The sequence below is a fragment of the Tyto alba genome, unplaced genomic scaffold (assembly GCF_018691265.1).
Source record: "Tyto alba isolate M040663 unplaced genomic scaffold, T.alba_DEE_v4.0 Super-Scaffold_28, whole genome shotgun sequence".
Lineage (NCBI taxonomy): Eukaryota > Metazoa > Chordata > Aves > Strigiformes > Tytonidae > Tyto > Tyto alba.
Window position 1 is genome coordinate 4,564,461 of NW_024881302.1, and position 15,157 is coordinate 4,579,617.

The 15,157-nt window shown below is 49.5% G+C and overlaps 1 protein-coding gene across 6 annotated transcripts in view; it reads left to right on the top strand.

The window, feature by feature from the left end:
• Window positions 1-13,871, top strand: part of RNF216 (ring finger protein 216) — an 81,606-nt gene extending 67,735 nt beyond the window's left edge. For all 6 annotated transcript variants that reach the window (XM_032989049.2, XM_042798720.1, XM_042798719.1 and 3 more), the window contains 3 exons: window positions 1,115-1,337; window positions 9,959-10,028; window positions 10,672-13,871. In XM_032989049.2, coding sequence (XP_032844940.1) covers window positions 1,115-1,337; window positions 9,959-10,028; window positions 10,672-10,991 — 613 coding nt within the window. In that variant the 3' untranslated portion in view covers window positions 10,992-13,871. The remainder of the gene's footprint in view (window positions 1-1,114; window positions 1,338-9,958; window positions 10,029-10,671) is intronic.
• The last annotated feature ends 1,286 nt before the right edge of the window (window positions 13,872-15,157 follow it).

Below are 15,157 nucleotides of genomic sequence, written 5' to 3' on the forward strand. Positions count from 1 at the left end.
GGTTTTGCTGCTGGGATTCTCCTCGAAAATACCTCCCTGTCATCTTGCAAACGTACGTTAACTTCGCAGGTCCACTAAAGTAGCTGGGTGGAGATGCCTGGCTAAGGAAGACCTTTCCCCACTCTCAGGGCAGTACAGCCAGAGAACTGTGCTTCCCTCAGTGAAAACAGTCTCTTTACTCTTCTGTCATCAGATTTCGTTTCTAGGTTGTGAATTAAACTGTAATGTGATCTCTAGCGGTCAGAAAATTGGCCCTTAGGATGACAGCTTATATTCTTAAAGTCTTTTAATTAAATGACCGAGGCTTTTCTCCATTTCTGTGCCAAAATAGTACTGCCACAAGCTGAGCCTTTGCACTGGAGCACGTGTCACTGCCAGGATGTCTCTTGGGGACAGGGACTGTGCTTTGTCCTGGATTCCCGTTTGTGCTTCATTAGAGTAAAACCTGTCTCTTGAACCTAAAGCAATAACCTCGGGAAAATGTATACAGGGAATATTAAGATTAAGGGGGAAAGCCCAGTCTCTGTGTGGAAAGATGGGACTATTTTTCAGTTACTGGTTTAACAAAAAAAACCCGAATAAATCTGCAGCATCAACCAGGGTTAAAATAAAATCATTACAAATGGTCGTGGCAACTTTGTAGCCGGAGCAACAGGCAAGCATAAAACTAGCTAGCAGATGACAGCCAAGGGTTTGCTTTTCCTGAACTTTATCTCCCGGGCTGTATTTCTCTGCAGCCAAGTCAAGCATCCACGTGCCCTTTGGCCCTTCGATTTACAGCTTAAATTCCTCCCAAGCCAGAGCCTGGCGCTGCAGCATTTTGGCTCACATGGAAACCAGGATCGGGTCTGCAGCATGCAGCCAGTGATTGACTTTCTTTCACTTAATTTGTTCTTGAGTTGTCATGGGTTGGCTCCAAGTGGAGCTGAGCCCAGACCTCCTTGGAACAGCAGTGGACTGTGGGGATGGCGTGGGAGGAAAGCGGAGGGGGAGAGGTGCACGGGGGAGTGGGGGGGGTTAGAGCATCACTGGGATAGCGTAACAGTAATTTTACCACAGGCTGGTGACTGCAAACACCCCTTCCCTAATTCTTCTCCCTCCTCTTGCTTTGCAGAGAAGAGAAAATGACAGCTGCCCGAATTAGAAAATGCCACAAGTGTGGGACCGGCCTAATTAAATCGGAGGGTTGCAACCGCATGTCCTGCCGTTGTGGTGCTCAGATGTGCTACCTCTGCCGGGCTGCCATTAACGGGTACGACCACTTCTGCCAACACCCCCGCTCGCCCGGGGCTCCCTGCCAGGACTGTGCAAAGTGCTCTCTCTGGACAGATCCCACAGTAAGTAACGAAGGACTTTTGTGAATGATTCACACCCCGATTACAATTACTGTTCCACGGCAGCGCATTGAAATACGCGCCTTCCACCAGAGGAAAGCAGCTGGGTTTAGGCAGCACAGCTTTTTTCCTTTCCCAAGGCAGCTAAAAACCACACTGGAAGCCTCCATCAGCACAGAGTCACATCTGACCACAACTTGGAAGGAACTGGTGTTGCTTTAGGGAAAAACAGCTCCTGTTAGACGAAGGCTTTGGCTTGGAAGTGCTCTGAGCGTTGTTCTGGGGAGCAGGGCTTGTGGAAGGAGCTGGTGGGGAGCGTGTGCTGGCAGCAGGCACAGCAGCAGGCATTGGGATTATCGGGACTCGTTTCTAGTTTTACAGCTGAGATGCTGTTTGCTATGGCTTTGCATCTGGAGGAAAGGTGGAGTTGTGTCTTTTTGGTGCCCAGATCATCCGACTGCTGGCTCTGCGAGTCCCTTCGCAGAGATGGACCCACCGAGAAAACCCGAGTTACAGTTGGGTCTGTTCTCACGGCTGTTGTCAACAGCTGCAAAGAGAGAACTGAATCAGGGACTGAGCTGTAAGGGAAGCTGTAGTAACTTAATACAGCTCGTAGCTCTGACAAGCATGGGAAAACTTAGAGCAGCGTTTCTGTAAATAGAGGTCTTCAATACCAGAAATCCGGAAGGAGTGTAGGTAGGAGCAGGAGTTTAATTGCCTGATTTCAGCGAAGCGGTAGAGCAAACGTGAATGTGGATCTGCCTTCCCAGGGCTTCTCTGAGCTTTGTTTGTCCCAACACTTCTTTGTCTCTGGCTGCTGCAGCTTGCCAGACAGCTACCAGCCCCTCTTTCTGCAGGGGGTGCACACAATCCTGCACTTGCACGGAGCCAAGGAAGAGCCACTCTAAATCTCTCCCTCCTACCTGCAGGCTCTTGGGGATCTCCCAGCAGTGTCCCAACCAGCATAAACTTCCTACCTAAACTTTCTGCTTGCCTGCCTTTATTCCCTGCATTATCCTATCAATGCAAGGTGTTAAATTAAACACAGACACCTCCTTCTAGGCACCCCTGTAGCGCTTCCAACACCTGGTTATGCACTCCCTGGATTCCTGTCCCCCTCCTCCCTGTTTTCCACCAGGATGTGATTCAGGGTTCGGCAGCGCTGGCGTCCTTTGTTCCCATCAGGCTGCTAATTGTGCTGGGTGATGGCATTTGTTCAGAGCCAGAGAAAACATGAGGCCTCTCAAAAAGCTCATACTGTACTTTAAAATAAATAAATAAATAAGCAGCACAAAGAGGGCACTGTCACCAGGCCCTTCCCAGCTCTCTAATTAACCAATGTTGTGGCAAAGAAAAATTTCCCACCGTCAGCAAAGAGCTGGCACTGCCTGCTCTTTTTTTGTTTTGTTTTGTTTTGTTTTTTTTTAATTTGGATGACAGAGCACTGGTGGGCTGGGGAGGTGAAGTTGGGTAGCTGTCCTCACTGTGGTGCAAAGAATAATATGAAACTCAACTGTTGGCTTCTAAGGCTGAAGTGATGGATACTTGTGTGCATTGTCCACTTTCGTAAGGGACTTAGTGACACTAACCCAGTCTGTACTCTTGCATGGGACACGTAAACAGGAGTTAACATGGTAGACGTGAAGAGGGGGAGTAAATTTGAATCTTGACATGGAGATATGAAAGAGCAAAAGCCCATTGTATCAGTAGCATCTTGTCCTTTGTCAGGGACGATGTCCATCCAAGGGATTACCCCATCCTGGCTCTGTTGGCAGCTGCATTGGTGTCTTCATGTGCCTTTCTTAACTCCTCTGTTTCCTCTTTTGGCTCAATTTCTTCTATTCTGTTGAAGTCAGTAGACCGCTGATGCTGTGCATGTAGGAAGAGAGTGTCTGTTGTGGGCTTGCACATGTTTGCAGCCATGCTCTGCCTGTGTGCAAGTACAGAGAAGACAGGACTGGGATGTCTCGTCACCTGTGAAATTTGCAGCCCATCTCTTAGGAGCTGCCACTCCTCTCCCGGGATTAGGCTCTGCTGCAAACTGGGGAGGGCACACATGTGATACCAAAGCCTGGCTTCCAGCGAGTGGCAGGAATTTTTTGTTCTGATTTCTGATGTATTCATGTACAGCCTTAACTTGGAACCATCTTCACAGCAGACCAGTGGCATGGTCACAGTCTCGTGGTGTTGCCCATTTGTGTTTCACAGGTGTGGACTTCAGCTTTGTCAGACCTGGATGATTCCATACCTTTGGGAAGGATCTGTTCAGGGTCTAACTCCCCATTATGTACAGCAAAATTCAGGTTTCTTTAAAATAGGGAACCTTTGTTCTTTTCCAAATGTTTAACGTTTTCCGAGTCTGAAGTGATTCTTGCGAAAGTATAAGTAAACCTATTCATTAGCTTGGGTTAAAAACAAATTAAAGACAGTCCTCTAGGAACTGCAGCATCTGTTAGTCTTTGTCTCAAATGATCTTGAGAGAGTAAAGCAGACGCTTCAAAATTTCCCATAATAAAAGGTTAGTTAAAATCTTGTCCCTATACTGTAATCAGACTGGAGTCTAATTTTAAAGCATTGATGCAATATTTGCTGGCTCAGAGACAAGCTGCAATCGGGCTGTGGTCAGCAGCTTCCAGGGCAGCCGGCAGTAATCGCTTCATCACTGCGTTTCTTCCAGAGCTAATCGGTGCCCTGCACCCCTGTAGGATACGAACGCGTGCCAGGAGCTCTTCTTGGTAAGCTGCTTGGCCAAAAGTCCTCGTGTGCCTGCTCTGCTGCCCGTGCTGCCTTTGGCTCAGCTCCCCGAGCCGTTGCTGGCTGCAGGAGGGGCTGATGCAATATTGCCAGAGACAAAGCTCAGGATGGAGCAGTGAGAATTGGCTCTGCAGGCAGCAGGCTCTGGGGCTCAGGGGCTGTGTTTTCCCTCATTTCTAAATATCTGCAGCAAACCTGAGGCTGATGTGTGCGTTTTAGCCGGTTTGTACAAATCCTGTGATGCAATTTCACAAATGCAGTCTGACTGTTTTGGTGAACCGGGTTCTGCTCTCGTACATATTATTTTTAATTTTTTAGTCATCTTTGGACTATCAATAATATTGCATAGCGGCTCTTTTGGCTTTAAAGTTTAAGATGTTTTCAGTAAACTCTTAAAACACTCCCGAAGGCCCGTCATTAAAGTTCAAAGCAGAAGGCTAATCATGATAAGGTGTTTGCAATTATCCCTCCTTCTAGCATTATAAAAAGAAGATGTTGAGCGAAGGCTGTGTAAAACTTCAAATGCATTAAGGAAATGCATGAAGTACGCAGTGCTGCCTTTAAGATTTGGAGTGGGGGAAGCACCCTAAAATTTAGGGGGTGTTGGTTGGTGTTTTGTTTTGTTTTTAACATGCTATAAAGTGCCTTAATTATAAGCATACGGTTAACCCATGGTATTCACAGAAAGCCATCGATACGGAATGCCTGTTGCTAAAATAACTCTGCATTTCTGACACGCCAGCGTGTGCTTCATCCCCGTCCTGGCCCCCCTTTTCCTGCAGCACTGCGGATGCCCTGTTCCAGTTACAACACAGCTTTTATCCCCTGCTTCCTGCTGCATGGAGGAACACGCCGGAGACAGCCGATGCCTGTTCTTGCTCAGGCTCTCCGCAGCTGATCTGGGAATGATTTGCAACAGAACCCCTTAGTCCTCTGGAAGCCTCCGTCGTCAAAAATCATTTCAAGTTTATTAGTAACGGCTGCGGCCACACATACGTGGAAAAAGAGAGCAGTAAAAAGCCAGAAAGGGGGAGGCAGTGGTGGCGAAGGCACTTTCTAAAGACAGGGGAGGGGTTGCGCAGCCCAGAAATAGTTACCAGGTGTCTTGTTTTCCCTCTTTCAGGAGCCAGGGAGGCGCTTTCCCGTGACACTTAATAATTAAAGATAACGAGAAGCGCAGTAGATAAAAACAGAGCGTTCAAAAGCTCCGTGGATGGCGCTTTTGTTCTGGGCGGAGGAGGTTGTCTCTGTGTGACTTGCAGAGCTTTTATCTCCTGTGCTGCTGTAATTTCGTGTTCCCGAAGGGCCGTTTGTTTCCCCCGGCGGCTCTTTCTGCGTCTGTGCAAATGTCCCTGCGTGGATGCTGGACGCAGCTTCTCTGTACCAGCATTGTTGAAACCGGCCTCCCTGCCATGAAAAGGTGCCTCGCTTAGCAACCCAGCCCAGCTCTTCAGTTAATCCATCCACAGACCCGAGCCATCCTTTCTGCTGTGTCTGGCTCCGCGCTCGCCGCATTCCCTGGATTCAGTGGGAGAAGGCTGAAAGGAAAAGCCTCCTCCATGCCGAGAGCCTTTCGCAGGTGGGGGATCGCAAGGGCAGGCGCTCAGACTGGCCAGGGACAAACATTATTTCTGGTTTTTGCTAGGGGGCTGGGGATGGTTCCTGCAAAGAGCATCCCGCTGCTGGCTTTGGGGCAAAGCTCGGTCCTGTTTTGCCACTTCAAAATGCAGCTGCTGTTAATAACGGTGTTTTCTTTCGTCAGTGTTTGCTTTCTGCAGTGTTTGCAGATAAGAAGGGTGAATACATCTCGTAGGTCCTTTGCATTTTTCTCTTGGCCACCTCCCTTCTCCCGTGATGCAACAGAGCGTGGGGAAGGGCTGTACTAGAGCCTTGCCCTGCATTTTCTGTCTCAGGAGGAGATCCATGTTACATCCTTGCTCAAAAAACATGCAGGCTGGCCAGTGCTGGGACCCCCCTAGGGCTTGAGGGGTTGCTTGTTGCTTTTTTCCTTTTTTCCTTCTTTCCTTTTTTCCTTTTTTTTGCTTTTTTCCTTTTTTCCTTCTTTCCTTTTTTCCTTTTTTTTCCTTTTTTTCCTTTTTTTTTCCTTTTTTCCTTTTTTCCTTTTTTTTCTTTTTTTTTTTTTCTTTTTTTCTTTTTCTCTTTTTTCTCTTTTTTTCTTCTTCTTTTTTTTTTTTTCTTTTTTTGCTGTAGGCAAGGCAGCTGGCAGGAAGATGACTGTTAACCTGACAAGATAAATCCCTTCAATCCACACAGCATGTGAACAGGCTATTAAAATTATAATCTAATCCTTTATTAAGGGACTTGAGCCCGCTCAGGAAAACGGACACAAGAGGCTTTTGAAATTGTACTGCAGCCTCCACCCCATGTGACATTAAATGGTTTCTTACCACAGCAGACAGCTGTAAGTGCGCTAATGAAAACTTAATTTTTGGTGTGGATGCTTTACCCCTAGACAAATCTGTCATCTCTCCAATTAACTGTGGAATCAAAAAATCAGCCTTTGCTTCTCAAAGAATAAGTGGTTTTGCAAAAATCACTGTTGTACATAGTGAACACTTGCAGGACCGAGACTTGGTTTTTAATCCCGACCTGTGCCAGTGCAATATGTAATAGCCAGAACTTGTGACATCAGCTTTCCTTCACAAATATCCCAAAATTATCTTGCTGTGCACTTATAATCAGGTTTTTTTGATCCGAGACGTGGATCTTTCCTAAATACTGCAGGTATTGAACTGTTCTGTGTATTTATCACTTGCCAGATTTATCATCACCTTCTTAAGGAGGAAGGTGCAGTGTATTTTTGTTCTTTCTGTATTAACGGATACCAGTTTTTCAGAAATACTGACACAAAAAAATTCTAAATCAAGGCTTGGTATGTGGGATCGAGTACAAATACTTCTTAACCTTCCAACATGAGAATATGCTTTTATCAGCAGAGAAGCAACAAAGCTGATAAACCATACCCCCAAGAACAGAAGCTGATATGTCTCTGCTGTGATTAGCTATTCCAGAACTGGCCGGGAACTCCTCATCCCGATCTGGGTCTGTTCTCTGGGTCTGTTCTCGGCAGTTTTTTTCGCATCCAGGGTGTGCTGCAACGTTTGTCCCCTCTTGAAGACCAAGAGGGGATGGGCTTGAGTAAGTACCTCTGGCTGCTGCATTTGAGGCGATGTGTTTGACGTTGTCCTTGTGAGACAGCCGTCATTTTGGAGATGGGGCAGATGGGGTTTGCTGTTCCCCCTTTCCCCGGCGCTCTGGGAGCTGCGGTAATCGAAGCCAGCATCACCTCGGGGGTGCGTGCAGCTGGCTCGCCAGCCCCGGGGGCAGATGGCTTTGCCGATCCCTCGTTAGTGTGGAGGTCAGCAGCAGTTTAAACTGGGAGGGGCAAGTAGCCCCCGCAGCAGGGGCATCTTGTAAAAGGGCCTTGTTGATGGGTCCGATTCCCCAGGCTTCTGCAGGACTGACAGGTATCAACAGTGTGGGCTTTGCGGGAGCTGCAGCATCGCAGGGGGTGGTGGCAGGACAGCAGTGTCCCTGGAAAGCAGTGTTTCGGAGAGTTAATCCCAGATTCAGATTAAAGTAAAAACTTTTTTGAAGTGGAAAGGGGCTTCTGCATGTTTCTAGGCTTTAAGGTGAGGTTTATGCCTTTGTGTGAGGGAAGGAGATAGGGTGGTGTTGTTCAGTCAAGCTTAAAATGTGCTCCTTATTTGTGATAAAAAACCCCTTCAGATGAATCTTTTCCAGTAACTGGCAATAAGGTGGGAGAGGTGGCTATCTCCATGTTCAACAACACTGCAAAAAATAGTCTGAGAAGGAAAATACTGAAATCTTGAAGCTTTGGGGCCACCCTTTGAGAGCGCTGCTTGGGCAGCAAAGGAGCAGAGGATGTTTGGTTGCCTGTTGTGGATCGTGCCTGGGTTGTTCTCCAGCCAGGGAACATCGCAATCTGATACGGGGGGGGTAATTAGAAATTCTGTGTAGGCTCAGAAGAGCCATTCTTCAGCAGTTTTTATGGAGATAGATAGGCTGTAATTAACAGTCCATGGAAGCAGCCTGCTTGGGGGGAAAAAAAAAAAAAAAAAAAAAAGTGTCCTGGAAAGTCTTAATTTTAACTATTGACTCACAGAATAATAAAAGGGAGGGAGGTATTGAGTTTGATGGCTTTCTGCAGATTAAAATAACTTCAGTCTCCCAGGGAAACCTTATCTGGTGGCAAGAAGAGGGGGCACCTTAGCAAGGCTCCCAGGCGTTGCTGCTAGGCATGTGCTGGACGGTGAGGTTGGAACTGGGAAGCTGGCTAGACTTAAAATAATTTCAACGTAGCTGCACACATGGAGCATATTTCAAATTTAGTCCCAGAGCACTCTTCAAAATAGAGGATATTTTCCACATTAAGGGTGTTCAGGAAGAAATTTATGGGTTTTGGCAGTAGCAAAATTATGATGAATAAAACAAAGCAGAGTCTTGCGCATTGTGGGGTACGTGGGGCTTGGGGCTTCCCTCCTGCTCCACCGCTTGCAGATGAACTGCTGAAGCAAACCAAACGCTCCTTCGATGCAGGTAGACCCAGAGTGCCTGATGCAGGTGTTGTGTGTCATCCAGCAGCTCCTGTTCTTGGCCTTCTTCCCTAATAACTGACATCAAGAGTACAAACACTGTCCAGGAGGCTTAGCTATTCTCATTTGTGTTCTGAAAGAGCCAGGTAGTGTTTCATCCCAACGGACACGAAGCAGCAGCAGATGCAACCCTGCAGAGACCAGGAGGACCTCTGTTGCCATCGCTGCACATATGGCCAGCAGAAGCACCTGCTGCCTGGCACTGAGAGGCCGTTGTCTCCTTAGTTGGTTGGTGTAATCTTTATTACCCTGATAGCTGTCTCATGCTGTGGTGCAGTGAAGAAACTCATCTCTCGCAGCCGTTCCTGGGAGTGGACAGCTAATGCTGAAGCGTGATTTGGGGAGATTCTCTGGGTTCCCAGGAACACTAACGTGGCCTGTGTAAAGCCTGAGAGCTGCCTGGAGCTGATGGGCGGTCGGTGCCCGGGGCCATCCCTCCAGGCAAGCCTCTCCTAGCTCAGAGGCTGCACGGTCTTCTTCCAGGACTTGGTCCACCCGTGCCCCCCTGATCTAATAAAAAGTGGTATAAATGCCATCTCTATAGATACCTGCAGCCACCTGAGGCTTCACTGTGTTGTTTGATCTCACTGCTGCTCCTCTGAGTTGAGAAAACTGAAGATGATGAGAAGCAGAAGGTTGTTTTAAATTTCTGGCTTGTTCTTGTTGAGCAGTGGGTCTGAATATTCTTGCTCTAACCTCTAAATAGACATTAAAGAAACATATTGCGATTTATGCCCTCCTCAGAGTTACAGATAAGATCTAAATGGCCTTGTCACAGCACCGTTTAGCTACTAGAGCCAGGATTTAAATTGTGTTAATTCCAGCTGTTGCGCCAAAAACTCTAGAAGTGCTAGCATAATGTAAATATTTAATAGACTATTGCCATTTAAAAGATTAACAGCTCTCCAGCAACTCTTCAGATGGGCGGAGCAGGGTTGCAGTTCTCTGGTTTCCATCAAGTCAATGAATTTTAGCACTGATCTCCCTGGAAAGCTGATCTAAGCCTCTCTGTCACACTCCGTAGAGTAGGCTTGGCTCTGTGCAAGTTACATGTCTTGTAGACCCCGATCACAGCCTTGCCTTTGACTAAACCTATGTCAACCCTAAATGAGGACAATTCAGCCAGATTTACCTTTTTATTTCACTGCAAACACGTGCAGAAAAGAAAAGCAGCATTGAGAGAATAGAAGCAGGAATTAGCCCACTGACTCTTGATACTCCTTTGATTTCTAGGAAGATGATGAGAAGATAATCCAGGAGATTCAGAAAGAGGCTGAAGAGGAGCAAAGGAGGAAAAATGGAGGTAAGTCATAGTCTGTACCTGTGCTTTGAAATCAGACTGAGCACAACAGGAGAGCAGAGGGTTCCCAGCTACTGGCAGGTCTCTGGATCTTCACTGGAGTTTTTCCCACATCCTGACTGCTTTCAGGCTCCCCCATGCATTGCTGTGCTGCACCAAGCAACACCCGCATCTTGCTCCAGAGAGGAGTGCAAGCCATCACCCTGCTCCTCCTGGGAACCCGTCTGGCTTTAAAGTTCTGTTGCTGCAGGCTTTCAGTGGGCCCAGGGGGGAGAGACAGAGCTCGTGTCCAGCTCTCGCTTGGCACCGGGTATCGTGGATGCACGGAGAGACCTGTCTCCTCTCTGCTTGGCAAAGCAGCTGAAGGGCGGCATAACCTCTGTGGTGGGGGGCACAGGGGCGTGCCAGGGGCTTCCCCACATCCCTGCCAAGGGAGGTGTTCCCCGGCTTGTGCTGTGGTGTTGATGGAAGGAGCCGACCTGGAAAGGTAGTGCTGTGCTCCCGTGGCGCCTGGAGCGCGGCAGAGGCAAGCAGTGATGCTGTAGGGAGCATGCTTAAGGAACGTGCTTGGGGGTGAGGCCGTGGACCACGTTTGGCGAGTCTGTGTTTGTGGGATGACCGGTTCTTTTCTCTCCTCCCCCTGCAGAGAACAGCTTCAAGCGGATCGGCCCTCCTGCAGAAAAGCCCGTGGAAAAAATCCAGAGGATTGAAGTCATCCCCAGACCCGTTCCTCAGAACCTCCATCAACCCCGGATGCCCCCTTACCCCTTCGTGCACCCCCCCTTCCCGCTCCCTCCTGTCCGTCCCATGTACAATAACATCCCCCTCAACATCGGCCCTATCCCTGCCCCCTACGTCCCCCCGTTACCGAACATGAGGGTGAACTATGATTTTCCCCAGATCAATGTTCAGCTGGAGCACAACTTGCCTATGCACTTTGGCCCTCAGCCTCGGCACCGGTTCTGACCGGGTTCAAGCAGCACTTGGCGTAGAGTCAGCGCAGGGCAAAGCCACCCCAGCACCGTCACCCCCCTTCCTGCTCCAGCCCCTCTCGGTTTACCCGGCTGGAAGGGGACCTGCTCTGACTCACGCCAACCTGCACTGCACCCCTCTCTAGAGCTTCTCTGGAAGTTGGTGATCAAACATTTCGACCTGTGCGGCAACAGGGCTTGGTGCTGCGTTTCTAAAGGGGTATCTCCCGATGCTGGGCATCCAGATATTTTGATTTGACGAAGCCTGTTCCTGGGAGGGAAAGTGAGACTTTGTGGAGCGTAGAGACGCAGCCGTTCCGCGGGGACTTTCCAAAAAATCTGACCTTCCCGCTGGCCGGGGCAGCTGCTGCACGGTCAAAAGAATCTTGGGGGAAGGGAGGAGAGCCTTGCCATCTGAAGTAAGACCTTCAGAAGCAAGATAAGAGGAGTTGGCTGCCCTGGCCTTCTGCCTGCGGAGAGGCACAAGGCTGGAGTTCCCATGTTCTCCAGCATCCCTGTAACCTGCTAGCACCTCCCAGCAGAAATAAATTGTTCAAAACCAAGTCAATCCTAGTGTTTTTGGCATTTCGAGGGGGTGCAGCAGCCATCTTGTTGCTGAGATCTCGGTAGGAAGCCCAGAGCCATGTCGTGTCTTGGGGCTTTAGCAAGTAGCAGAAGACACGGGCACCCTAATCTTTCGCTGAATTGAACTTGCCCCTTTTGATGGGCTCAGGTTTTTGTTTGTTTGGGGTTTTTTTTCCCCAGAGGTGGGTGCCTCTTGGCTTCCAAAATGCGGCCTTTGCTTTGCCGTTCCCATCTGGCATCCCAAATCTCCCCCTGCTTGTGGCAGCCATCCTCAAGCAGCTGGTAGAAGCAGCTGGAGCCTAAGCTGTGCCCTTTGTTGCAAAAACTGCTTGGGCAAATACCCGGTTAGATGTGTAGACGGTGGTGTGTGATGTGTGCTGTGGCAGAAAAAAATGAGGAACTACCCCTGCAGTCTTCCATGCGGGCGACGGTGAGGCGGGAGCCCCCTTGGCCGAACCCCCCTGCAACCGAGCGGGCAGCTGTAGCCTTGTGCTGCAGGAAGCTGGCTGCCTCCGTGGCGCTTAACTTCTGAAAAACGTGTGTTTCAGCTTAATTGGCTTCGGAAAAGCATGTTGAATTGCTGGGCTTAGGAAGCGAGGGTTTAAGAAAAGCAAAACTTCCTCGTAAGAAGCAGAGGGTGTAGTAGTTGCTGGGCTGCGGGAGGAATGCTGGCACAAAGCCCTTTCCCCACAGCCCTTGGCTGTACTGTCTGGTACAGGCCCCCTTTAGAAAAGAAAATGGTTGGAGTGGAAAAAAAAAAAACCTCCTCCCAGAAATGTTGAGCTAGCTTTTAGCAGCCCAGTTGTGCTGTTCTTCCCTGAGTGGTTTGGTCTGGGCTGCATCCTGCTCCGTCCTGCTGGGTGCAATTTTCCCTCCCGTTATTCCCCCCCTGGAATTGGAGTATCTATGTGTCTTTCGGTTTTGTTTGTTTTTCAGGTAAAAATCCCTGCCTCTGCCTTGCAGCTTCTGCCAAACCCTTGCAGCTCTCTGTAACCCCCCCCCCCCCGGCACAGCATCTCCTCGGGCGTGCAGCGGGCGATGGGCACGGGGCTGCCGGTGGGATGCTTCTGGAGGGAGGCAGCCTCCACCATGGCCCAGGACAGCGTCCAGGGACTGTTGTCCCCAGGAGGGTCTCCCAGAGGGGACTTCCATGCTTTTTGGAGCTGAGTCAGCAATTTTCTCCCTCCTGGGCACTGTCTATGGGTTGAACATACCCTGCAGAGTGCTCTGTTCCAGCTCCTCAGTGCCACGGTCTCTCTAGCATTAATAACCAAGTGGTATTCCCTTGCTGCTATCATTTGCTTTTTTAATTTATTTCTGCAGGAGCTTTTGTCGCTTGGTGCTCGGTTGGAATTTAGCTAGGTTTAAATCCCACCTTGCTCCGAATGGTTCCTGCAGTAGCCTGGAGCGGGGCATCCTGATGGATTTGGGAAGGGCTGTGTTCACAGTGTCATCAGGTGGCAAGAAAATGGACCCACGTCAGAAGAAACACGGGTGGCTTTTTTATACAGAAAGGGACAGAAAGGGAATCCTGGGGTTTTAATAGCCAAAATCTTGTGGGCTCAAGGGCCGGCTTGCATGAGCCCTCCTGGATTTCTAGAGCACGTGACTTTCTCCAGTGGGGTGGTCATGGTTGTCCCCCAGTACCTGCCTGTGCTGAGGGGGGTCGGGCAGCTGGGGTACAGCTCAGCTGCTGGACCAGTGGCCCCAAATTCCAAAGGAAACGCGACGTGGCTGGGAGCACACAGTGGGGGGGAAAAAAAAAAAATAAAAAATAAAACCAGGAAATATCTTTTGGTGCGTGTCTACAGGCGTGTGGGTGTCAGGAGGTAAGCTGTGGCGGAAGGAGGTGCAGAGCTGGAGCACGAGGGATGGAGAAGCGTCGGGCAGAGGTGGCAAGGGGAGGCTGGTGTCCGTGGTCTGTCCTGCTTAGGGTGTGAGCGTCTTCTGCTGCCGTGGTGCAGCGGTCACAGTCCCGGAGGAGCCTGGCAGGGCGAGGGAGGACTGCTGTCCCCACGTCCTCTGCGAAACCCTGAGCTTATTTGGGTCTGAGAGAAGAGGAATCGGTGCTTGGACTGTGATGGGGAGCCCAGCGATGGGGCGGCGCTGGGCTTCTCTCCCTGAGGAAACAGCCATTTCACCCAAAATTGCCTCACAGCCAAGCACGTGGCTGCTCCTCCCCTCTAACCTGAGAGACCTCGAGTTGTGGTTGCTGGTAGCGCTAAGATCTGTGTTGATTTATTTAAAAAAAAAAGAAAAAAAAAAAAACCCAAACCTTACTGCACAACCAGCAGAGCCATCCGTGATCTGGTCTTTAACTCCTGCATCCCCTTTTCTCTCCTGCCCTGCCGTCCTTGAAACCATTTGCCCTTCAAAAGGTGACAGGGACGTTGCTGTGCCCAGGCTGAACCCGTAACAGGTACTTCTTAAGGTTAATTGCAGTGTTCCATTTTACTTGCCTTAAAGGTGGAGAGAGAAACTTAGTATTTGCACTTAGCAAAACATTATATTAAAAGAAAGAAACCCTGTAAAGATGTGCATGTTCTGCAACTTTGTATAACAATAGCTGAAAATAAATAGGTGGTTTATTAAAAAAAAGAAAAAAGAAAAAAAGAAAAAAACCCAAAAATATTTTTCTTTACCTTCTGGTAGTAAACTGTTCTAATATTCTGTGTGTAAAAAGTTCCTGTATTATATTGTAATTTGAATTTTTGTAAATAAATTTGTTCACTCTGGCTTTTACCTCTGTGCTTTCGTTACAGCCAAACCATCGTCCTTCCGTCCCAACGGCGCTGGCCTGGTGCTGGGGGTAAGGACGGGCAGGGCTGCTGTGCCGGATCTCAGCCCGCACGGCCGAAAACTCTGCAAGTTGCGAGGCAAAACCCATTTGACCTTTCTGGAAAAGCTTAATACGTTCCACATGCTCCCGAGGCAAAACTGGACGGGGTGGAAAATGGTTTCCAGTCGCTTCTTTAAATGGAAACCAGGATGTGTGTGGCGTGGGGGGGGGGGGAAAGGCTGAGGAGGGCAGGAGTGATGGCGAATGGAGAATCTGGCCTTAAAAGCAAAAGGAAATGTGTGTTGGTGACTGGGGGAGAGGGGAGGGCGAGGGTCCTCCCTGCCACAGTGTCACGCTTTGGGTGTTGCTTTGGGGGTGAGGGCGGGTGCGTGGCAAGTGGAGCCGCTCAGCGTTTCCTGCACAGCTGTAATTTCGCCCTGCCTGGAGTACAGCACACACGTCCTTCCTTCGGTCTGTGCTTAAACTGTGCTTAAACCCGGGTCTGAAGTTGAAGGTCGCTCCTAGCAACTCCCTCCCGCCGTCACCCCTGGGATGTGCATTTGGGGGAGGGCGGGGGGGGGGGGGGGAGAGTGGGGCCAGCTCCCTTTCCCCAAATCTTGTTTTCCCCAAACCTTGCTTTTCCCAAACCTTACTTTTGCCAAACCTTGCTTTTACCAAACCAGCTTTAGAATTTAAAAGCCAAGCAGGAGCCCGTTGGTGGGCTGCAGGTGCCGAGCCGGGCAGGGGGAGGTGGAGGGCAGCGAAGGGGCTGGCTGCTCTCGGTGGCCCCTGGCCCC